At 33.9% G+C, this 24,646-nt stretch overlaps 1 protein-coding gene across 5 annotated transcripts in view; it reads right to left on the bottom strand.

Annotated features, from left to right (window-relative positions):
* NIPBL (NIPBL cohesin loading factor) overlaps positions 1-24,646 on the bottom strand; it is a 203,777-nt gene that overhangs the window by 58,898 nt on the left and 120,233 nt on the right. For all 5 annotated transcript variants that reach the window (XM_007192199.2, XM_057539730.1, XM_057539728.1 and 2 more), the window contains 10 exons: positions 15,982-16,164; positions 11,095-11,289; positions 10,782-10,853; positions 10,596-10,685; positions 8,930-9,033; positions 5,496-5,582; positions 2,981-3,212; positions 1,720-1,871; positions 1,075-1,155; positions 509-609 (listed from right to left, as the gene is read on the bottom strand). In XM_007192199.2, the coding sequence (XP_007192261.2) occupies positions 509-609; positions 1,075-1,155; positions 1,720-1,871; positions 2,981-3,212; positions 5,496-5,582; positions 8,930-9,033; positions 10,596-10,685; positions 10,782-10,853; positions 11,095-11,289; positions 15,982-16,164 (1,297 nt within the window). The remainder of the gene's footprint in view (positions 1-508; positions 610-1,074; positions 1,156-1,719; positions 1,872-2,980; positions 3,213-5,495; positions 5,583-8,929; positions 9,034-10,595; positions 10,686-10,781; positions 10,854-11,094; positions 11,290-15,981; positions 16,165-24,646) is intronic.

The raw sequence follows: 24,646 nt of genomic DNA, 5'->3' as shown, positions 1-24,646 counted from the left end.
CTTATAAAATCCTTGAACTGCCTCTGACTCTGGAGCCGTATTTTCTATTGCTCTTCTCACAGGCCAATAGTTCTTAACCAGGGATGATTTTGCCCTTCAGAGGACATTTGCCAGTGTCTAGTGAAAATTTTGGTGATCGTAATTTGAAAAGGTGCGTTTCTTTTGGTATCTATTAGGTAGAGGTCAAGGATGCTGCTAAGCATCTTACTATGTACAGGACAGCACTGCAAATAAAGTATTATCTGGCCCAAAATATCAATAATGCCAAGACTGAAAATCCTTGCCACAGATCTTTACACTTGAGAATCACTGAACTTTTAAGTCTCTAAAATGTGCATTGTCATTTCTCACACCTAAGGTATTCTTCACGCTGTTCTGAGACTGAATTGCCTCTCTTTTATTTGATCATTAAAATAAAAATCAGACAGAAATGATAAAGAATAAATATATGATGGCTACAGTACAATGGAGTTCTTCATTATACTCGGACTTTGCTATAGTTAGTTACCTGAAGTTCCTTAAGCTCCTCTTGCTGGTAGGTAATCTTGCAAGTGAAGTAAAAATTTCTTCCAAAATTAACTGCCTATGTTTTTCATATCTTGAGAATACCTATTTAGTAATTATAAGATTCCAAATTAAGTTTGTTATAATTATTTGAAAATAAACAAAAATGATACTATACCATGTGATAAAAAAATATTATCTGCCATTTAGAATGAAAATGTTTTCATCATCTTTGATGGCAATGACTTAATTTGCTCAACTTTTCTATCATTAATTATGACATTCTTGTAGAAGTCATAGTATGCTAGTTTCATCTAGAGGAATATGATATCTTGGGTATGAAACGTAAACCAAGATTTAAATGATTTAAAATAATTGATTTTACAGTAAATATTAAGGAATTATTAACTGAAATATTTTTAAATATTTAGAAGTGTTTGAAATCTAAGGCATACTAAAATAGTCCTCACGGAAAACTCAAATCTGCATTAGGTTTTGCACATTTGGATTGAATGATACCACTGTTATTTTTCTGAGAGATAACTAAAAATGTGAGCTGATTATACTTACTGCAGTGACTAACTTAATGGCACACAACTGTAATTCACTGACATTTTCCACAAAAAATGGTGTTATTCCCATTGATGATACCTGCACAGACACAGACAGTAATCAGTACACATCTGTAACAGATTTCAGTAACATTCTACCTTACTAAACCCCAAAGCATTCATAAACTTCTGGAAAACACTGAGAGCATTTTCTTTTCCCTCATCAATCAGCACCTAGTTTTTCCTTTTGTTCCCTTTCACCCTCAAGCAAATTAGCACAGACCTTCCTTCATAGCTGCCATTCCTCTGATCTCTAACTTCTGGATTGATAAATGTCACAGGAATGTAAAAAACAAAAAATAGTTCACTGTTCTGGAAGAAGCATCCTGACACATTTTAAAGGAAATGATCATTTATCTTTCAAATAATTTACAGTTTAGAATTTATACTACATTCACCTGCCTTCTGCCCCAAATGTTTCTTTTTAAAACTTCTCTAGACTCATTTCTTCCATTTAGATATAAAATACTCTGAATGGAAAAAATTAACATAGTGCTGGTATTATTATTGAGGGAGTGAGGTTTTATACTGAACTCAATTAGGTCCCTTATTCTCCTTTATTTTTTTGGTCTAGAAATATGGAAAATGCTTGAAAAAAACTTACCTGAAGAATTGTTGTGTCTGTAAGAAGCTGTATTTCTAGTAGTTCTGATAAGCTGCTAACAATGTCACAAACTTTATTATAAAGCATTACTATTACTCTCTGCTTATGGGTAGAACATTTAGCCCGTTTTGCCTTTGAACTTAATAAGCCTCCTAAAATGAAAAAAAATTCAAAACAAGGAATATATCAACTTTTAATAATGTTTATTAAAAAGTAATAAAACTGCTTTCTGAATTAAAAGTACCCACCTTTTTTCCCCCCTATATAAAAATACAACCTGGCAAATAAAGCTGTCTATTTATTAAAAGAGAAAATTATTCTTTAGGGAATATTCAGTTAGAAAGTCAACATTCTTATAACAGATAATTCATGGTACACTTCAATGGTTATTAAATTCTTGTATCTTAAGGATTACTTTATTTCTATTTTTTTCCACTGATTGGAGGATATTAAGATTATATTTCCCTTGAAATCAACTTGCAATAATTAAACAACAGGTAATTAACAGTAGGTATTCGTGATCCAAGTTTGCTCTCCTCCCTTTAAATGTATACATGTTAACATACATGACTCATTTATAAAGATTATAAATAAGAGAAAGAATTATATATCTTTTTTTTTTTTTAAGATTGATTGATTGATTGATTGATTGATTGCTATGTTGGGTCTTCGTTTCTGTGCTAGGGCTTTCTCTAGTTGTGGCAAGCGGCCCGGGGCCACTCTTCATCACGGTGCGCGGGTCTCTCACTATCGTGGCCTCTCTTGTTGCGGAGCACAGGCTCCAGATGCGCTGGCTCATGGGCCTAGTTGCTCCGCGGCATGTGGGATCTTCCCGGACCAGGGCTCGAACCCGTGTCCCCTGCATTAGCAGGCAGATTCTCAACCACTGCGCCACCAGGGCAGCCCGAATTATATATCTTTCATCAATCCATTTTGTAGATAATATTTTGGGTAAAATTTGGGGGAAGTGATAAATGGAACCAGAAGCTACTGTTATCTGGGAAAATCTCAGACCAGTAGAAATTACTTCTTATTATATATAAATAGTTGCTAAAGAAATTATCACTGAACAAGTACTGGATTAAAACAAGTTCTATATTCTAGTCAAATGTAAGTCAGTGTTTATTACAATTTATATAATCAAACAATTTTGGTGCCATTTTAAGTCATTGCATTCTGACCCATCCGACGTGGTAAAATTATATAACAGGTAATTTTGATGTTATACTAAAAAACTATCAGTATAAATGGGCAAACTAACCTCCATGAGGATCTAATCTGTAAACAGGATCATACTGAGGATAAAGTGTATTCTGCAAATGAAATTTAGTGTACTGTATAACTCTTTCGATTACATCCTCAATATATACAGCTTTTGGCATGTTAGGGGATGTCATAATGTTGATAGTTGTAAGACAGGCATCTGCTGATTTTGTCACTCTCTCCATAATAAGGTCTCTCCATAACCTTTCTTCTTCTTCAGTATCATTATTCTATAAAACAGTACATTGTTAATGAAATGGAAATAAACACAATTATAGGTTAAAATATTTTTTAAAGATTATAATATATTTGATTTTCACAGGTTGAAAACGTGGTGAGAATTATGGTGTGTGTATATTTAAAGAATATCAGGAATGAAGTACAAATACTTATATTACATTAAGTATGATTTTTGTTTCAATGTTTTCAAACATAATGTACTCTTATCTCCTAATTTCACCACTAAATGTCATTCCAATAACAAACTTATAGTTATGTTTATCTTCTGTGTAATTTATTCAAATCTACGATTTTAGCTAAAGATCATAATTATACATAAATCATTTTGTGTTTGGGGTTAAAAACATTATGATAATATTAAAGCTTTTTAGTTCTGCTTGCTCTTGTGAGAGTAAAACAAAAATTAACAACAAAGGATAGACCCTTATTTAAAAGTAGTAAAATGTTATTGACTCAATCATTCCTAATAACTGTTTTTCAACAATACTGTATTTTTGAAACTGAGATTAAAAAGTGGTGATTATGTAGACTACTGAAAACATAACTTATTTTCTAAAATAGATAATTCAACAACTGACAGACTATATTTTAATTTACATATCCGCAACCTGCATTACAATTGGGAAAAAGTGCTTTTAATCTTACTTTTAAAGTGAAAATTCTTCTATCACATCCTTAGTTATGAAATATCAACTTTATGTTCTAGGAATACTTTTGTATGCATGCTATTCAAAGCTTATAACATTGGGAAAAGGAATAAATAAAAGTATAATATTTGTAAAACACAGAAGGGCTTTCTAAATCACTAATGCCTAAAAACTCAATCTCTAACTTTCTTTCATTTTACTACTTACATACCTACTTAAAAAAATAAAGTAACTTTTCTTTGATATTGAAATTGCTGTTTCGAAGAGTCAGTTTAGGAGGTTCATCACTCATATCAAACATTAAGGCTTAAATGCAACACACTAAATAGTGCTAAGGTTTTCAGGAATGAAAATAATTTCATTAAAACTGAGTCAGCCAGTTCTCCAGAACTGTCGATTCTTGATATTTACCACAATTTCTTGCCAAAGTGTTTTAAATAAAACTTGTAGACTAAAGATGTAGTATATTGCCACTATAGGTTCTCTAATCCCTTAGTTTCTATGATTGAAAAACTAATTTAAAAAGGGCATTGGAAAAATATGGATATATTTAATAAAGCATAGAAATACCATCTGAGATTATTTCTCTACATTTTTAAATTCCATGTAGATCACTTAGCACTCCTGTGGCTTCTGCAAACATCAAGAACATTTCCCTCACGAGATATAATCCAGTGCATGTGCTAAATACATATAGTATGTATGTACATATGAGAATGGAAGTATTATCTACCAAAACTGTTAACAGTGGTTACTGCTGGATGAAAATTGAACCTTTCTGTTTTTTGTGTTTTGAAAAATTTCTATAATACACTACTTTTGTAATCAGTCATTTAAAAATAAAGAAATTTCATTAACTCAAAACATTCCCAAATCCTTATCTCTTACATTAAATTCCTATGAGCATTAGTGTTTGAATTCATTAATGTTAGACACCAAGATCAATTCAAATGCACATATGATTTTGAAAGTCTGCTATAATGCTAGGAAGGTAGATCTCAGTTCATAAACCATTATACCATGTTGCCACTGCTTTTGATAAAACATACTAAAATGTAATGACAGTTGCAGTTAACATTTATTGAGAACTTATAATGTGCCAGACATTGTTAAGCAGGTTACATGAATTAATTTATTTAATATCCTTTCAACAACCATTTGAGCTAGATATAAAAACAATACATAAGGATTAACATTTTAGGATACATTAGGAAATCACCATAAGGTTTCCAACTATTTATTTCTCTAGGGAAGGTCAAGGAAAAGAATTACTACCTACTAACATTTTATTTTCATTTTATAAATGAAAAGACATTTGAAACACTCATCCACTTACAAAAGGAAGAGCATAATGTAAGATTAAAGAATGGTCTTTTGAATTGAATGACTTTACATCTGTTACTATTCTTATTTGTATCAAAGCTGTGAATTGATAATGTGTAACATTAATTTTAAACAGCTAAAAATCCAATTCTAACTGCAAGGCTAAATGTGAACTAGTAAATGTGGTAACAAGCTCAAATTAATGAAATTTGGAATTTTCCCTATAAACCAAAGTTCCATATGAAAAATTTTACATCTTAACAACAGAAAGGGTAAAATTAACAACATGGATCTTAAACTTACATGATTTAACAAAGTGGAGAGCTTCGACCCATCTTGAATATTCTTCTCCAAGATATTTAGGACTTTCACAGTTTTGTCAGTGGAAAGCTAAAATTGAAGCATAAATTCTTTCATCAATCACTGGTAAACGTAATAAATTATTCAAGAACTATTCTGTACAATTATTCCTTTTGGCCAATGGAATATACAGCATTAACACCCTCTTAAAGAGTGGAAAAATAAAACTTTCCTACTTAGATCCTCTACTAAAATCTGATTATGCAGAGAACTTAATTATTTGTTTTTGAAAGACAGAATAGCAAACACAGAATGGGCACATATGTATGCTACTAACTCAAATCTTACCACATAGCTAGTTAAGACTGAATTTGTTCTGATGTCTGGCCCCCTGCTCTTATGAAAGTGACACTGAACATGCATACGAACACACAGGCACAAACACACACTCTCTAAACATTTCATCTGTTGAATTAATTATAACATGGTTTCCACACCACAATGTTTTTTAGCGGGTGTCTTAAAATCCCAGGTAATATTTTGAATAACAGAAGCCTGAATCTGAGAATGATAAAAGTTACAAATGTGGTAACACTGCTTTATTTGGTAGAAATTTTTCTTATTTTTAAAATATCTGTTTCATTTCTTACAAATAATGTTTTCTATATTTAAAAAATTAATAGTTGATTTAGAGGTTCTGCGAGGAAGCAACTGTTACTCATTCCCTTGATTGAATAGGTCTCCTTTTAGACTCTTATCATGCAGCTAGGACTCTTACTGGAATCAGCCAGAAGAGTCAAATGGGAGCATCAATAGAATAACTTGACATTAAGTACATTTTGATTATTCGTATGCTGGCTTACAGAAAAAATTTCCCCCAAATATTGCTTTAGATAATTTCACAAGAGATTAAACTACTGAGACTTTTGGTAAACTGTCCATGCTTTGAAAATATTCAGCAAATTCACCTTTTGAAATAGAAATATTAGCTACATGTAACTATAGAACTTAGGAAATAAAACCTAAGATTGGCATTGGCACTTCAGAAAACTGAAGCCATATTCCTGTATACAAAAGAAATCAACATATCCCTCAATGCACACAGTAATAGCAATGTGAACTAATAGTACATTAATTCTTGGTTAATTATGTGATATGTCTGTATAGCTTTAAAAACCAAACTCAAGGAACCTTTGTGCACTGTTGGTAGGAATGTAAATTGGTGCTGCCACTATGGAAAACCAGTATGGAGGCTCCTAAAAAATTAAAAATAGAACTACCATATAATCAAACAATTCCACTTCTGGGTACATATCTGAAGAAAACAAAAACACTAACTTCATAAGCTATATGCACCCCCATGTTCAGTAGAGCATTATTTACAATAGCCAAGACATGGAAGCAACCAAAGTGTCCACTGGTAGATGAATGGATAAAGAAAATGTAGAAAATATGGTGTGTGTGTGTGTGTGTGTGTGTGTGTATTCAGCCATGAAAAAGAAGGAAATCTTGCCATTTGCAACAACATGGATGGACCTTGATGGCATTATGCTAAGAGAAGTAGTCAGACAGAGAAAGATAAATGCAATTATGATATCACCTATACGTGGAATCTAAAAAAAAGAATTCATAGATATAAAGAACACATTGGTGGTTGCTAAAGGTGGGAAGTGGGGGTGGGTGAAGTTGGTGAAGGTGGTCAAAAGGTACAAATTTCCAGTTATGAGATAAGTAAGTCCTGGGAATATAATGTACAGTACAGTGACTATAGGTAATAATACTGCAGTTTATATTTGCAAGTTGCTAAGAGAATAGAACTTAAAGGTCTCATCATAAGAAAAAAACTGCAACTATGTGTGGTGATGATGTTAACTAGATTTACTGTTATATCATTTTGCAATACATACAAATATTGAATTGTTACCTTGTACACCTGAAACTAATATAAATGAATACAAAATGAATAAGTGATTATATCTTAACTTTGGAAAAAACATTAAAATATTTCCCAGTCTACTTTAAAACTCAATAAATAAGTTTAATTTGTTGAGAGGATAAATTCTTCAGGTAAATATAGTCTTCTATTAATTCTTTTACTATTCTTGGAGAACAAATCATTATCTCTACATTATAGACTAAGAAACAAGACTTAGAGTAGATAATTCTATATAAGAGGAGCCTGATTAGAAGAGGAGGAGAGAGGATTTGTCTTGAAATTATATTTGCATAGCAATCATGCAGTGGTTTAGGGGGTGACTGGTAGCTCATAAAGATTATGGGAAGCTAGCCCTTGATGCTGTCACTATTGTTTAAAGTTACTATTAATGAAAAAATATTCTGCTATTCCATTAGTGCAATGAGACTACTCAGCAACAGAGAGGTCAGAGGAAAGACAACTCACGAAAGTCATTATAAAGCCTACAGCAATGAGGTTCTGTACTTATTAACAATTAATGTGTTAACAGACATAGAGAACAGACTTGTGGTTGCCAAGGGGGTGGGGGAGTGGGGAAGGGAAGGACTGGGAGTTTGGGATTAGCAGATGCAAGCTATTATATATAGGATGGATAAACAACAAGGTATGGCACAGGGAACTATATTCAATATCCTGTGATAAACTATAATGGAAAAGAATCTGAAAAAGAATATATATAGATGTATAACTGAATCACTTTGCTGTACAGCAGAAATGAACACATTGTAAATCAACTATACTTCAATAAATAAACTAAAAAAAACTCCAACAATTAATGTGTTAAAACCGTGGCTTTACTCTTTCACCAATGTAAATGGCTAAAGGAAATGTCAAAGAAAAATTTAGTGTATTTCTGCATTTAAATAATCTAAGTATGTGAGACAATGAAAAAATAAACAGTGACAAAAATCCAGGACTGTGCCTCTTTCAATGCAAAAATGATTTTCTTTAGAATGATTGCAGAATATTTCTTTGATTCAAGCTTTGTTGTTTTTTTTTTTTTGTTATTTTTTTTCTAAGAAATAATTCTGGGGACTTCCCTGGTGGCACAGTGGTTAAGAATCCGCCTGCCAATGCAGGAGACACAGGTTCGATCTCTGGTCTGGGAAGATCCCACATGCTGTGGAGCAACTAAGCTGTGTGCCACAACTACTGAGCCTGCGCTCTAGAGCCCGAGAGCCACAACTACTGAAGCCCTCGCACCTAGAGCCCGTGCTCCTCAACAAGAGAAGCCAGCGCAATGAGAAGCCTGTGCACCACAAGGAAGACCCAATGCAGCCAAAAATAAATAAGTACAATAAATAAATTTATTAAAAAAAAAAAAGAAATAATTCTGTTACACTCTCAGAAGGCAACCATGAATTTTCTTTTCATCATTACTTACTTTATGTAAACTTTGCAATTTACCTTTAAAACTTTAATTTCAATTAAGTAAAGTTATAAATTTTACTGTAATAGATACCTTATCCATTATACCCATTGCTTTAATTTTAGCAGATTCACTGCCAAGTTCGTTAAGCTGATGTTTTCCTAACAGCAGTTCCTGAGGAATTTCATCATCATCACCTGAAAAACCAATCCAAACACACACAGTTTAGGTAAAAGAAACAGCTCAAAATAGTAAGCTTTACTTCTTAATAATTTCTGGATATACAAACAGATATAAACAAACTAAAATAACACCCTAGGACACCTCTGTAAACCTCAAGCAAACCCTGAGTGAAAGGGGACAGGTTAAAATTAGAGCTCTGACTAAGATGGGAAGATGAGATATCTTATCTTTACTACTTTATGACCCTTCTCAACCAAACTCTCTGCCCCAGGAGGCTGACCTGTATGGACTACATCAACAGTCTCCCATGCCCTCTGGCTTCTGTTTGGGTTCAGCCAGTGGGTTGCCCTGTCAGAAGATCAAAGAGAAGGAGAGTGAGGTCAGGGTATTTATATCCCTGACTCCTTCCTTGCAAGGTCTGCTCAAGCTGCCTATGTCCTCTGACCAAAAGATTACTTCTTTTTTCACCGCAACCTATTCTACAACTTTTCTTCCTTTTCCTATTGACTGAGTTCTGTTGATTTCACTTTACCCTTGTTCCTTTGGGTGTAGGGATGGTGAAAGTTCCAAGTCTGGGTTTTGGCTGTATTCTGCCCCCATCTTTGTAATCAGTCTCTTTGTAAATAACTCCTTCTCAAATTATCCTAATTTGAGAGTGCCATATGACTTCCTGTTGGGATCTTAAATGACACGGAAGACAGTTTCCCAGCACAGAACTGGAAAGTTTTAGAAATGATGAGATAGATATTTCAAATAATGGGGAAATGCATTAATGATACGTAGGCAAGTAACTGTCACAAAAACAAATACTTTTAAAATAAAGGGTAATATACCTTTTAATGCATTTTCAAATAGATGTACTAATATCAGAATTATTGTACACCATCTAGCTTTTGTATAAATTAGTGTTTGTATCTACTGAAATTGGCATAAAATTGTTGAGAGTACCTCTAAACACTGTAAGCAGTGTTTTTTTATAAGCCTAACACCTTTAGATCTATAGATACGACCTTTACATATTACCGTAAATGTAATATTACATTAATCCTATTGTATTCTGATTGCTTTTCTATTTTGTTTTCCATATTAGATTCTGTATTACTTAAAGCCAGGGGTTGGGGTATTTATCTCTGCACCTCTAGCACTTAACGTACTACTGACAAACAGTAATTATTTAATAAATATTGGCTTTTAGAATAAATTAAATATGTTCCTATTTCTGCATCTTTGCTCAGATTAGTACCCATCTTATCTAGGGCCCATTCAAGTTTCATCTGCATAAAGGCTTCCCTAATTACTCTAACCTACTGTGGTAGCTGCACTCTCAGGACTCTTAAAAAAACACTATCAACACTTAACTAATTTAACACTTGATTTTTATATCAAAGTTTTCAGTTACTTGATAACACAGACTAGACTTGACTCCACAGCTAGGTTTCAAGTTTCTTAAGAGCACAGACCATGCCTCTGTATCCACTAGAGTAACTGGCAGAAAGCTTAACACATAGGTAAATAAATATATCTTAAATTCAGTTTATATTTAGAGGTAAACAAATATATTTTAAAATGATTTTACCAAATGCAGTAAAATCCATATCTTCTAAATTATCCAAAATATTCTCTATTGAGGCTGTGAATCTCTTAAAAGTTGAAGAATCCATCATTTCTAGAACAGAGGGAAAAAAACCCAAAACTTATTATCCACATTCCAAGTAGAAAACTGAAGTTGAAGACTACGAATAAAGACAAACTAAAATGTTACCTTCAGGTGTTAATTTTGGTTCATAAGCTTTCCGCTTCTTCTGTTTTTCTTTTTTCTTCATTTTTCTAGCAACTAAAATGAACAAAAAGAAATACTGAAATGCAGTAATTACAACTTAAAATATATGTATTTGTTTCTACTTTCTTCCTGAACATTAAATACTTTAACAATAATCATTGCCAATCCAAACTTTTGTCTTGATTAAAAATTAGTTTTTAATTAGTTCATAAAAAAGGTATAAAAATTCTTCAAAGTTAAAGCCCTAAATTTAAAATCAGCTTATGTAAGAAATCCGTTGACACTGATGAATTACCCTCACTAAGGCTGGGAGGAGGAGAATAATCTTCCATGTCAGAATCTGACGGGCTTCGGTTTCGATAACGACCACCTGAACTCCTTCTTCCTTCATGAGAATGGCCACTTCTCCTATGATCCCCAGAGCTTCTTCTGTCACGCTCTTCATATTCCCAAGCTTTATCATCATCTTTTTTATGTCGTTTCCTAGAGGCTAGAAGCAAATCCCCATGACAAATAATTTACCTCATTTAAAAGACTATTAAAACTTGTACTTTAAAAATGAATTACATGGAAGAAAAAATCTTCATTGTGTGGATCTAGGAAATTATGAATCATTCTGTTTAAGCAGAAATATAAATTATGGTACAGAAATGGTATCACTTATTTTAGCATTTATCTAGATTTAGAAAATTTTACATGAAATGGGCTTGCTAATAAATGTAGATAGGAATGTTCTGGGAATTAAACCACAGTGCTCATTTCAAAGAGGTATTCAGTGAGTCAGTAAAGATAATATCTAAACTTCAGGGTTAATTAAGACATATAAAACAAACTTTATCTAGAATTTGGATAAAAACCAGAAACACCTTTAAGCATTTGGATTGTTGATGGGGAGTGGGGTTTGGAGGAAAAGTAAACTTTTGAGAAAGTGTTACAGAATGTGGGTAACCATGCATACTGTCAATTAACAGCCAAGTTAAGCCCACAACTCAGCTATAAATTCAACAAACTCTGATAACCTAACATCGCAAACTACAAAGACAGAATAAACCTGTATAGTTGTAAATACTCACATATTGAATTCCGTTCTCCAACAATATACTTGCTTAAACCCAAGGAGACAACTTGTAAGCTTATGCATGCTAGGTAAGCATATTTATGTATGTTACCTTCAATCCCTTCCCCATTCTTCCAGAGGTATAAGCATTCTGCTAAAATCATCAGTACTGACAGGAGCCTCTAGGCAGAACTGGCCAACAGATCTCATCTGACACATCAACTCTGATCAACTGGTAGTAGCTGCCTAAAGCATAATGTTGAGAATAATTCTGAGCCCTGAGACAAAGCACCATATTTCAGCAAGAAAGACTGATTAGAAATGCCTGTCCAGTGAGAACTGGAGGGAATACAAGTGAAAAATATTTACTATACCTGCTCTAGAGTATAAGCACTACCAAGTTAAAACCAGGATAGAGAACTGATATGTTCCACATCTTGGGATCATACACTGGTTGTTGGAGTGACCACTTGTTGCTGACAGTGAATTACTTTCTAGTCTGTTAATCTGAATCTGACTCCCTTGCTTTCTTGTGACTCGCTTCTATTCTGAATCCTTAACTATGATCAATACCCAAGTATTTAAGACAAAACTCTTGCTTGAGTCCCTAGTCCCCCACTTGGCTTAGATTTAAGGATGCCAACCTTTGGCCCATGCACTCTATGCTTATGCCGATGTCCTTCTGTGTGGGTAATCAATGTCTATACCTTGGCTAATCTTACCTTTATATGCTGCCCTAGCTATTCCTATTCAAGAATCTACTGACAGCATGGCAAAGATAATTTTGTTTCCTCTTCTTTGTGGTCATAGGTGTGGCATAGCAAGAGGACGAATGTAGATGGATGTATTTAAATCTTCAGTGATTTTCTTCATAATGAGGCAAAAATTTGACTATGAAATATATGAAGGAGAGGCAGGATTTCCCCCCTTTTATGATGAGTGTGCCCCAGAACATTCTCTTAGTGAGGGGTTGTCTCATATACTAATAAAAGTAGGTGTGTATGCATGTGTCAGAGAAACAGGTCGTTTATGTATAGCATTCACTAAATGTTTTTTCAACCAAAATACCTACTTTGAGGAATGACAACTAACAAGCACACTTGTTCAGATAGTAGTATTCTATGGCCTCAAATATGACCTAGTTAGTCTTTCTGAATTTTAATTAATTTCATAAGAAATCTATTTCAATCCTTTAATTCTATGAGTAGAAAATGCTTGAAAAATCCTATAGTTAGCAAGTACATACAATATGCTGTATCGGTGGTAATTTTTATAGGTCTTGGAGATCTTTTTTTTCACATTCATTAAACTAAGCAATTTGAAAAACAAGGAATGGCAAATTAAGAAAAAAAACCCCCACATCTTCTATGATACACTGTATGCTGCAATAAGGTTCTATCAGGATCCCAATTCATTATGACTAGTCTGTTCATTCTCTATATGTCTTGTTACCCTGGAAGAAGCAGGGGAAGAATTCAACAGAGAGGTATGTAAAATATGACTTAGGTGTTTTCCACCCTAACCCTTTCCAAATTTCACCTGTATGTCTCTTTAGCTTCTTATATCTCCCCTCCTCTTTCCCCAGCAATCCAGAGACTTTGTAATTGTGCTATGACTATCCAAATCTTTGTGGCCCAACTTTCAAAGTTAACCCTCAACAGTTCCCCCTAACTTTCAACATAACTATTTCCGTAGTTTTAGATTTTTAGGAAACCAGTTTGATTAAACCGCAATAAAATTTTGTTTCAAAAAGGTCTCTCTCCCTCAAATCAGGATAATGCTTGCTACTTATGTTCTCATAATATTTTTACATTTTGTATTGTACTCTATTTTTTTTTTTTTAATTATTTATTTATTTATATATTTATGGCTGTGTTAGGTCTTCGTTTCTGTGCGAGGGCTTTCCCTAGTTGTGGCAAGCCGGGGCCACTCTTCATCGCGGTGCGCGGGCCTTTCACTATCGCGGCCTCTCTTGTTGCGGAGCACAGGCTCCAGACGCGCAGGCTCAGTAATTGTGGCTCACGGGCCCAGCTGCTCCGTGGCACGTGGGATCCTCCCAGACCAGGGCCCGAACCCACGTCCCCTGCATTGGCAGGCAGACTCTCAACCACTGCGCCACCAGGGAAGCCCCTGTACTCTATTTTTATTACATTGTTTTTGTTGTGGTATAATGGCTATTCGGTTGTTTATGTCAGCTTCTTTCATCACTCATTTCAGTGGCCTCAGAGTCAACTTTTCTATAGTTACTTGTACAGAAATAAACCCCCCCAAACCAGGGAACTATTCTAAGGTCTCTTGAAAAACCCAGAGAAACTTCCCTTTTTCCTAGCAGGGGCTGAATGAAGCTCAGGTTCCCTAACTAATATTAGCTTTCAATATTCTTGGGCATAGATCCATGGCTTTTAAGATGAAATTATGTGCTCCCGTAAGATGAGACAATATCTCTCATCATAGAAAGCAAAGAACAGAGGTTGCAATGAGGACAAACATGAGGCATGTGTGGCTCTGTCCTCTATTTTACATTTGGTGGGCTTTTCTGATTATGCTACCCTTTTTACTTAACTGTGAGGTAGCTACAAAATTCTCATCAGCTTAGCAATGCAGGCAGCCACTTTCAATTACCTGGAGTTGAAGTGTGATTTGAAATCAGTCTGCAATTAAGGAACTCCTTTTTAGTTATTCCCTTTAGAAATGGGTGAGGTATCGGGGAAAGGAAGGGAAGTGAAGCAGAGGCATGTATATAAAGGGGAGTGAGTTTCTAGGACACCAGATCTCCTTTCTCCTCTCTCTTTCCAGATCGTATGTTCCCGTATGAACAAAATGTTTGAGTATAATAAAAATGTTAGCTTTAGCCATTGAAATATACTGCATGTAAATACATCTCATGATAATACAAATTATAACAATTATACATATAATTAAATGTCAGATTAATTTTGCATATTTTATTTCAATTTTAAAACTTTGTTCAGATTTGTTCAGTATTCATAATCTACTGCTCATACTCAAGAGCTCACAATTCTGAGAAGATCAGAGTAAATGAACATAGATTAAAAACTCTGGAGGTGAAGGGCTTCCATCAGTGATATACATTTTAAAATAGCAGCATGCATCTGTCCTTCCTGCCCTTGCTTGTCACACCTCAATCTACGGACACTAGGTGGAAAAGGTAGAACACACTGGTAGTCTTCCCACTTCTTTTGGTCATAATGACTAAGTCAGTTGGCACACAAGTGAAGATCTCCCATAGTCTGTTTCCACTGAATGCCGTTTAAGTCAAACAAGGTTGCTGACCCCTCTTGGCTAGGCTCAATTCTCTTGCTCCAGTAGAAGGAAGATAGGGATAAAAGAGAAGAACTTTTTCAGTGGACCAGTAGGAAGACAGGCGAGGTATAGCAAGTCTAGTGCAAAGACAGGTGATCACAGTGTTGTAGAGAGGTAGCTGTGTAGTGAAGAAGCCAGCTCTGGAAAACAGTGAAACAAGGGAGGAATTCCAGGACACAGCTGGGCAAAAAGGAGAAGCCAGGTCCAAACCACACAGATAATTGGCAATGTGGCTAATCCATTCATAATTTAGTGATAGTATGGTTTAAAATATTTCTTCATCTGGCTATCTCCTACGTGTCCTTCAAGACTCAACTCAAGTGTCACCTCTTCCAGTAAGCGTTCTCTGAACCCCAGTATAATTTTGATGCCAATCCAATGTGCTCCCACAGCACCCTGGATTTACTATTATCATTGCACTCTTCTCACTGTACTACAATTGTTTACATATTTCCCCCGTTAGACTGAAGGCTCTTCAAAGATAGGGGCCACATTCTATTTGTTATATTTTTATTCTCACTGCCTAGCATACAGTAGGAACTCAATAAATGTTTGCTAAATGCATATAGAGGCATACCTGTGTTATCTGACACTAATTATAACTCATTAAAAATTTTTTTCTTGGTGCCAACTGATCTCATCTTTCACACATTTTTAAGTATAAAGAAAAAAACTTGCTATACTATATTATTAAGAATTATGATCACTGTACTCTTGCTAACCCCCCCAAATTATAAATGAAACAAACATATCAATCTGCTTTTTAATTCTAAAGTAATAATAAAGTTATATGATACTTACATTCAAAAGCTTCATCACTATCATTATCTTCATCTGAACTGATTTCAGCATATTTTGGCTTTTCATTAACTGTGCTACGCTTGCGTTTATTCATTTTCACACGTTCACAAAGTGGCATGGTGGATTCAATTTCTGCCAGGAGTTCAGGGGGTAATTCTTTTAACACTGATTGATCTATACTACCTATTAATAAAAGGTAAGAAAAAATATAAATCTGAAGATAAAAGGGAAATTTTAACTAAATTAAGCACAATGAAAATGAAATATTAATATTTATGTAAGTTTTCTAAGTCACCTTTGTATTTTAATAAAACACGTTCATATTTACAACTGTTAACAGTCTTAACACTAAACTGATAATGCAATTTTTAATACATATATCACCATACAGCAACTTTTAAAATATGTACTTATTATCATAGCAATGGAGGGTAGTTATATCATCAATTTTTGCTACAATTAGTGCCTGCATTTGTCTGCATTGACTAAAAACTTTCTGAAACTAGAGATCCACTTGCATTATCAGGTGTATTTGTAGTTGGGGGTACATCTCACATTCTTGGTAGCACCCAGATTTGTTTTATAGAGGTCTGGAGCAGTTAGTTTGAAAGCAATGCTATCCGTCAGTACAGATGAGAAGAGTTGGAAGACACTTATCACCTCATTCTCTTCTACTTAACACCTGCTTCTCATCCACTATCATCCTGGTGGCCCTGTGCGGTGGCTGGGACAAGAGTTTTATATGCTTTTACCCATCACTGTCTATTTGAGAGGCACGGTAATGCCTTTACTGTTACGGAAAATTTCCTCAAACAGATAAACCAAAATATGCATTTAACTGAGCATAACAGGAACATGAAAGGCAAGATAAATGGAAAACAATACTTTAATATATAAATGTCAATAACTGAAAAGAGTAAATTCAAGCCTGTTATGAAATAAATTCATATTTTTCCATGAAAGAGTAAAGACAGGATAAACATATATCAACATAATACAATTAGAACTATTAACATAATATTAACTGTTTAATCCTACACACATATACACAAACACACAAACAGCTGTTATGAAGAAATAAATCCTTAACATCCTGTTGAGAGCTTAAAAATAAAGTAGAACTAGCAAAAGTTATTTATTCAGGATAATTTGTCCTTGATGACTACTAAAGATGACGATTTAAACTTACCCATGCAAATCTTTGAGTGGAAGTATAAAAATGATGTCTTACCTGCTAAATTTTAAGAACTGGGAGCAAAGAGTACCTTAGTGGTTTACAGCAGGAAGTATTAGTAACTATAATCAACATTAAGACTATAACATTCAAATGATAATAAAGAATAAAAATAAATCATTCCAAAAATAAATGGGTACTGATTAAGACAATTTAAAAGCCTCAAGAATATACAATACTAATAATTTAAGAATATGAAACATAAATTACTAATCTCAAATGAAGAATAATCCTTTTTTGATTCATCATGAAACTTTTATTCAACATCATGAAGGAGTTATTTCAGTAACTGTTAACCTCTATTCTTCTAAGGACACGCATAGCAACAATTTTACCCAACAAAGACGTAACATTCGTGACTAGTAATATTCCAAAGACTTCACTGCTTGGAATTGTGACATATTCATGTTGACTTTAACTTATCTGTGTCATTTTCAAATCATGTTAATTTCTTTGTTCTTTCTTTCTTAATTAAACTGTATCTTATCAGTGAGCTCCACTTTTTAGAATATTAGTAGTAGTAAAAAATCAACTTTAGCTTTGGATCGTAAGTATCTTCAACCCCCAAGGTAAACACACCCCTCATCTCATTTAGAAGTCCTTAATGCTCTGAGCACCTCTAACTAAATATGTGGCTTTTTGCTGGAAGGATCGTGTCTTCTAGTATGTATCTTCCCCTTTCCACATGACCTATAATATTAAGTATGTATATACAGATGGTCAATAAATGATTTCTGACTCTTTGGTTCACATTATGTTCACTTACAGATGTACTTCCTGTATAATTTCAGAATTGCTATATTTTATACAAATGAAGACAGTTCCAAATTTTTTAAAAATGGAAATTCTTTTTTGTACTACATGAAATATAACCTTTTGGGGTCTATAAATATGGATAACCCAAAGTATTTGGCTTTTAGTTCATCATGAGATTCTTTTTTTAAGAAGCAGATTTACCTAATTGTTATGTTCTGCTTAAATTTCCATTCACAGAGATATGCTGACTTGATAAAATATCATAGAATTATTCTGCAGATAAACTTACAATAAATAATCAAGGGTTAAGATATGTATGGGTACTTGCACTCTCTTTACAATGGTTTATTATATCCCAAGAACAAGGACTCTGCTCTCTTCATTCTCTCTTTAAAAAAAAAAAAATTCAGCACAATAGCCAAATATAGAAAATTTATGTCTTATATCTGATAAAGCAGGTAACAAAGTTTATTCATTGTAGTTTACCATTTCTTATTCCCTAAATTAAAAATAATACTATCAGATTTAAGAGCTCTACTATTCTGTACATCATTTTAACATCTGTACAACTCTGAAAGTTACGGCGGTATAATTCAAAGACCAACTGTTCCACTTCTAAAGATGACCAACTTAAAAAAAAAATCCAGCAATGGTTAATGTCTCTCAGTATACTGTCCTCCAAAAGTGGACTGCCTCATTTTGAATAGAAATATCTCTTCCACAGTTTTATGTATTTTCTGTATCTCTTCCTTTTCATAAAACACTTTATAAATTGACTCAGCCAGGTCCCTTGATTATAAAGGGTAAGCAATAAAATGCTTGACACTCTTATACTCACACTCAGGATCTTTAATACATGAAAGTTTGGATAACTGACTCAGCTTCAATAGAAATGAATAAACGTGAGTACTGCAACTGATCCCTAGAACATATCTGGTTATGCTCTTTTCCCTGAATTAGGTAGGAAATAGTCCTTTAAATAATGCAAATACAGTGTTTAACTGGCTACCTCTTAATACGCTGATGATTTTCGAGATTATTGTTGTTTGCTGAGCTATTTGTTCTCAAAACCTTCAGATTGCTAATACTTTATGATTATCTTTCTCACCTCATTTCTCTCATCCCAGCTACTTTATGCTTTAAATCAGGTTGTTTGAAATACCACAAAATTTTAACTTACTGGCTTGAGGGATAATGCCATTTAGTCACTATTTTGTTTGGCACCACACTTCTGTAGATACATATTCCATTAGATACAGTGTATCTCTGTTTTCTGGCTCTAACAAAGCTAAAGAATACATTTACTTCTAGATGTGCTACATTTTAGCAACCTTGGTTTTCCAGTATAAATCACTCATACTAGCACATTTACCAGATTATTAAAACCAGAAGTCATCAAAAGACTTAAAAGTCCCAAAGAGTCACTGATTTGATAACTAACACTGTGTTTTGTCTGTTTTTTTTTTTTTTAAGATTTATTTTTTTATTGATTAATTGATTGATTGATTGATTGCTATGTTGGGTCTTCGTTTCTGTGCTAGGGCTTTCTCCAGCTGCGGCAAGGGGGGGCCACTCTTCATCACGGTGCGCGGGCCTCTCACTATCGCGGCCTCTCTTGTTGCGGAGCACAGGCTCCAGACACACAGGCTCAGTAATTGTGGCTCACGGGCCCAGCCGCTCTGCGGCATGTGGGATCTTCCCAGACCAGGGCTCGAACCCGCGTCCCCTGCATTAGCAGGCAGACTCTCAACCACTGCGCCACCAGGGAAGCCCTTGTCTGTTTTTTTAAATGGGGAAACAACCCTGAGATTAAAATAAATCACTTCAATCAATGAACTCTTTAGGACTGAAGCTTCAGACAATGGAAGCCAGTCCTGTTCAGAAACAAACCAAGAAACTCACATAAACCTCCAAATTTGGTAAGTCATAAAAAATCCTTAAGTAGGCATAATGTAGTTCAGTGACAATCCTTCCAATAACCTAGCACAAATGGATCTTTTACTTCAATCAGGGGCAAAAAGAAAAAAAAAGTTCAGAAGTGCAGGTTGTCAATCTGCCCCTCTTGGAATCCTAAGTTAATATGATTTGAAGACACATATTTTTTGGTGCAAATGGTTTCTAAATGCAAGTCAACTTCTTTATTTGAAGCCACTGATAGGAAGTGCATTCAAAGAGTACGAAAGGCTGATGACACAGCCTTGAAAAAAGTTAACATTTGGGAGGCAGAAACAAAGGGAGGCAACGTGAAGAGAAGCCAAAAAAATGTGGGGTTTAACTATGAGACCAGAACATTGAATGTTTCTTCCACAGGCACCCCGAAGGTTACCTAACCTGACACAGAACAAGGGGTGAAGAAGAAGACTGTGCACTAGGAACCAAAATCCAAAGTGAACGTAGGGACATTGAATATTGATGAATAAAAGTTTTGAGGTCACAAAACACTGACCTTAGACGAAGAACTTTGACATGTGTATTTTATCAATTATTTGGAAAGAGCAATAGCAAACTAGGAGAAAGGAGATATTACTTTTTGGTGCTAAGGCTCCTTCGTTGACTGAAAATGAGGGGAGTGAAATTCACATCTTCTACAGTAGATGTTAACAGTCATCGGGACAATAAGGGGGTGGGATCTGTTTATAACTGAAGAGGAGGTCTTAATTTAAGGAAAGAGGGGATCAGGTAGACTACACCCTCTAGAAGAAAAGGGTCAAGAAATAACTGAAAGGTATGCTTTTTTGTGATGGTTCAGGATAAAAAGAAATGATGTATAATGAGATAATCAGGTTTAAAGTTGTCATAATTTTGGTAAAGAGGCAGAAATCCTAAGCATTAGCTAGAAGCTTGTTCAGGATTACATTTTTTTTTTTTTAATTTAAAAGAAAGACTAGTTATTCATTTGTGGCTATGGAGCAGTCATCAGGGTCAAATTTGAAGCTATTCTCTTCCTGATAGTCTTTGAGAAATACTCCTGAAACTAATGTAAATCATCATTATATAATCACTATATAAAGAATGCTGTAACCTAAGAACCGGCAAGTCGCCCTTTAAATTTTAGCCAGCAATTTTTCAAGCTGCAGATTGTGACCCATAAGCAAGTTGTGGAATCAGTTTTGTAGGTGTTGACTAGCAATGTGTTTAAAATGAAAGAGAATATGTTAGTGTTATGCCTGTAGTAAAGGCAGGTGTTGTTATTATGTGTTTGTATGTGCATATTAGGTCACAACACGCATCTTATTTGTCTTAGGTCACAATCAAAAAAGTCTGAAAGCCTTTGAACTTTATGGTTGCCATGTTTCTCAAAACAGGAATCAATTCAAATTGAAAAGGTCCTTCTAACTTAATCTACCCAATGTTTCTTTTTTTCTTATTTTTGGCCATGCCAGGCGGCCTGGGGGATTTTAGTTCCCCGATCAGGGACTGAACCCATGCCCCCTGCAACAGAAGCGTGGAGTCCTAACCACAGGACCGCCAGGGAATTCCCAGCCCACTGTTTCTTAAACTACAGGTTCAGTGAAAAATAAACAATAATTTAAATAATATACTCAAATCAAATTGATTCTACTCATTATAAGTTGATAGAATATTCACTACCTTAAGTTGATAGACTATTCACTACCTTATGTTGATAGAATATTCACTACCTTGTATCAGAGAACTTAATTATCTACATTTATAAGTCTGATATAAAAGTTGCCAGTACTACACTTTTTTTTTTTTAAATACTACACTTTTGAAGCCCTGTTACAATAAAACCTTGGATTACTCAGAAATTACTCTTTTAATTATTTTTTATGTAAACCTTTCTAAAAAAGCACTTTATGCATCTTTTTTTAACAAGACAAAGTTTCTTGATTCATGATCATCATTGAAAAGATCAAGTTTTCCACTATGCTTTACATGGCAATGCCTTTAGGAGTTAACTGCTATGCATAAGACTGTTTGAAATGATATAAAATGATCTATGCTTTCCTTCTGAGTTCTGTAGGTCTGCTTGCAATTTGCTGAAATGTATACACTCAGATTCTGCTAACAGTGTAGAATATATAACACACAGCAAATGGTGTTCAAATCCTTCAACCCATTTATACCATTCTTGGAAATTTATTCCAAGGAAATTTGTATAACAAAAGGTTCTATGAAGAAAGATGTTTAGATCAGTTTTATCTATTGTAATATCAAAATGTCCAACAATAGGGGAACACAGTGGAAGAGTAAATCATATTAAGTATTATTATGAACAATGTTAGTACAGATAGTAAATGTAAAGAAAACAGAATGCAAAATGATAGGTATACTACATGCTAATATTATACCAACTCAAGAGATGAATTTTCCTAAAGAAATAAAATTTATAAATAAAATTTATATTTTATGGAAACAAGAAAACGGTCAATGATTATTTGTGAGGGATTAGGAGGTATTTCATGAGCACAGTGGGTTTTCAACAGAGGTGAGGTGGAGTGAGGTGGAGGATGGAGAACAGGGGACAAGAACTAGGAATTGCTAGCCATTTTAGAGCATTCCAGCTCTGTCTGCTCTGGACAGAGCATGGTATTCAATAGGGAGAAAAAGTAGGTAAGCCCATAAAAGTAGGTAGGGTTTAGATGTTACAATCTTTTTGAGGAGGGACAGAATCAGAATGTACTTTAGAAATGTTACTCTAGCAGTATTTGTGGGATGCACTGGAAGGGGAAAGACATTAGAAAGGAAATCTTCTAAGAGATATTCAATATGTCTCGGGAGAAAAGTAAGTAGGCCATGAATTTAACCATTTTCAAAAAGTGGTGATGTTACTATTATATACATATCATGTAAAACTTTAGAAAGGAATATTTAGCTCAAAATAATATTAACTATTTAACATGTTTAAGATCATGAAGAAACCAGAAAATATGAAATCAAGGACAACAAAATTCAATGTTGATATTTGTTATTTAAATATTTTAATCAATTTGATCAAGGATAAAACTATGTTTATTAGCTATTCAACTAACTACTATTACATTAGGTTGAATATGTAGAGAATTTTATAATATTCTAGAAAAACATTTTCTAACAACACTAGGAATGGCATATTTTCTGATTATGTTTTTACTACTAATGGCTGTAAAACAATGTTTAATTTTAACTAATCTACTCTTACCTTACTTCTTCCACATTGTACTCTAAATTAGCCAAATGTTTAACTTCTCTAAACTTGTAGTGCTTTTTCCTTCTGCCCTTGTGCTAAAAACACCTTTTTTCTTAAGAATATTACACTGTCACTGTATCTTTAGTTACCCATATCCTCCATGAGATCATAAGCTTGATAAAGTCACAGACTTGTGTTCCAGTTGCATCATCTAGCAGAGCGCATGGGATGTTGCAGATGGCCATAAATATTTATTGAATGATTAGTGTAATCATTAGAGTAAATCTGTGAAATTTTTCAAGAAATTTTTCCAGCTGAAAATTCTTTTTTAAATCCTGAAAGCAGTTCTTAGTTGCTCTATATTGACAATTATAGAGAAGTTATCCACAAAATGAAAAGATGGGAGAGAAGATTTCATAATTGACATGCAACAAGTATAAAATATTTAAAGGTAATTTCAGCCTGTATACACTTGTTATATGTTTATATTTAATATATCAATTATATATTAATATACTAATAACATATATAATTCTACTACATAAAACTAAGTGCTCACAAATATTAAATATCCTGGCAAAAATATTATATTTGGCTAATTTCATATTACATTTATAAATATTGGATAAAAATAGGAAAATAATTCAGAACTCTATCTAGATCAGTCTTTTTAATACTCAAATGATAGTGTGAAATACAAATTTTTGAGTCTCATTTGCTACAGAATAAGGAATCTAGTTATCAGATGCACCTATATAAAATTTCAACTTTATATTTATATTATGTTCAGCAAACTAAAGCCTGTGAGTCAAATTTGCCCCATCGCCTGTTTTTGTATATAAAGTTTCATTAGAATACAGTGACACACTATCATTTACATATTGTCTATGCCTGCTTTCGTACTACAATGTTAGAGGCAAGTGGCCTACAAAGTCTAACATATTTTACTATCTGGGCCTTTACACAAGAAGTTTGCCTATCCCCAATTTATATCCTGTTATACTTTATTCCATACGAAACAAAGTGCCACCCACCCTGCAAGTGCAGTCACTATGTAGCTATATTCTGCACAGTTTAGGCCATTGCAAATTGGTTTATTTAATGAAGACAAAATACCAAGGAGGTGGTTTAAAGCAACTGAAAAAACACTGTTACAAATGAAGAATGCACAAGAAAAGATTTTAAGAAAACTCTTGTTCTAAGCATCATGGTTTTGATATTGTGCAGTTGTCAAATTACCATGAGGAAGAACTACAAAAGGAAACATTTTTTTAAAGAAGTTTTTTATGTAAATGATAATTTACTACTACCTAATATAGAAACTAGGAGCAGGGATCATAAGATCCTTTCCTTAATATATATACACAGTGAGAAAAAGAAATGATAGAAGCACAACTTAACTTGCTTCAAGGAACTAGAAAAAGAAGAATAAAGTAGAAAAAGAATAAACTAAGCCCAAAGTTAGTAGAAGAAGGAAGGAAATAACAAACACCATGGCAGAAATAAACAAAAATGAGACTAAAAAGAGAATAGCAAAGATCAAT

Source organism: Balaenoptera acutorostrata, chromosome 2 (genome assembly GCF_949987535.1).
Source record: "Balaenoptera acutorostrata chromosome 2, mBalAcu1.1, whole genome shotgun sequence".
In the NCBI taxonomy this organism is placed as follows: domain Eukaryota; kingdom Metazoa; phylum Chordata; class Mammalia; order Artiodactyla; family Balaenopteridae; genus Balaenoptera; species Balaenoptera acutorostrata.
This window is presented reverse-complemented; position numbering and strand designations above follow the sequence as displayed.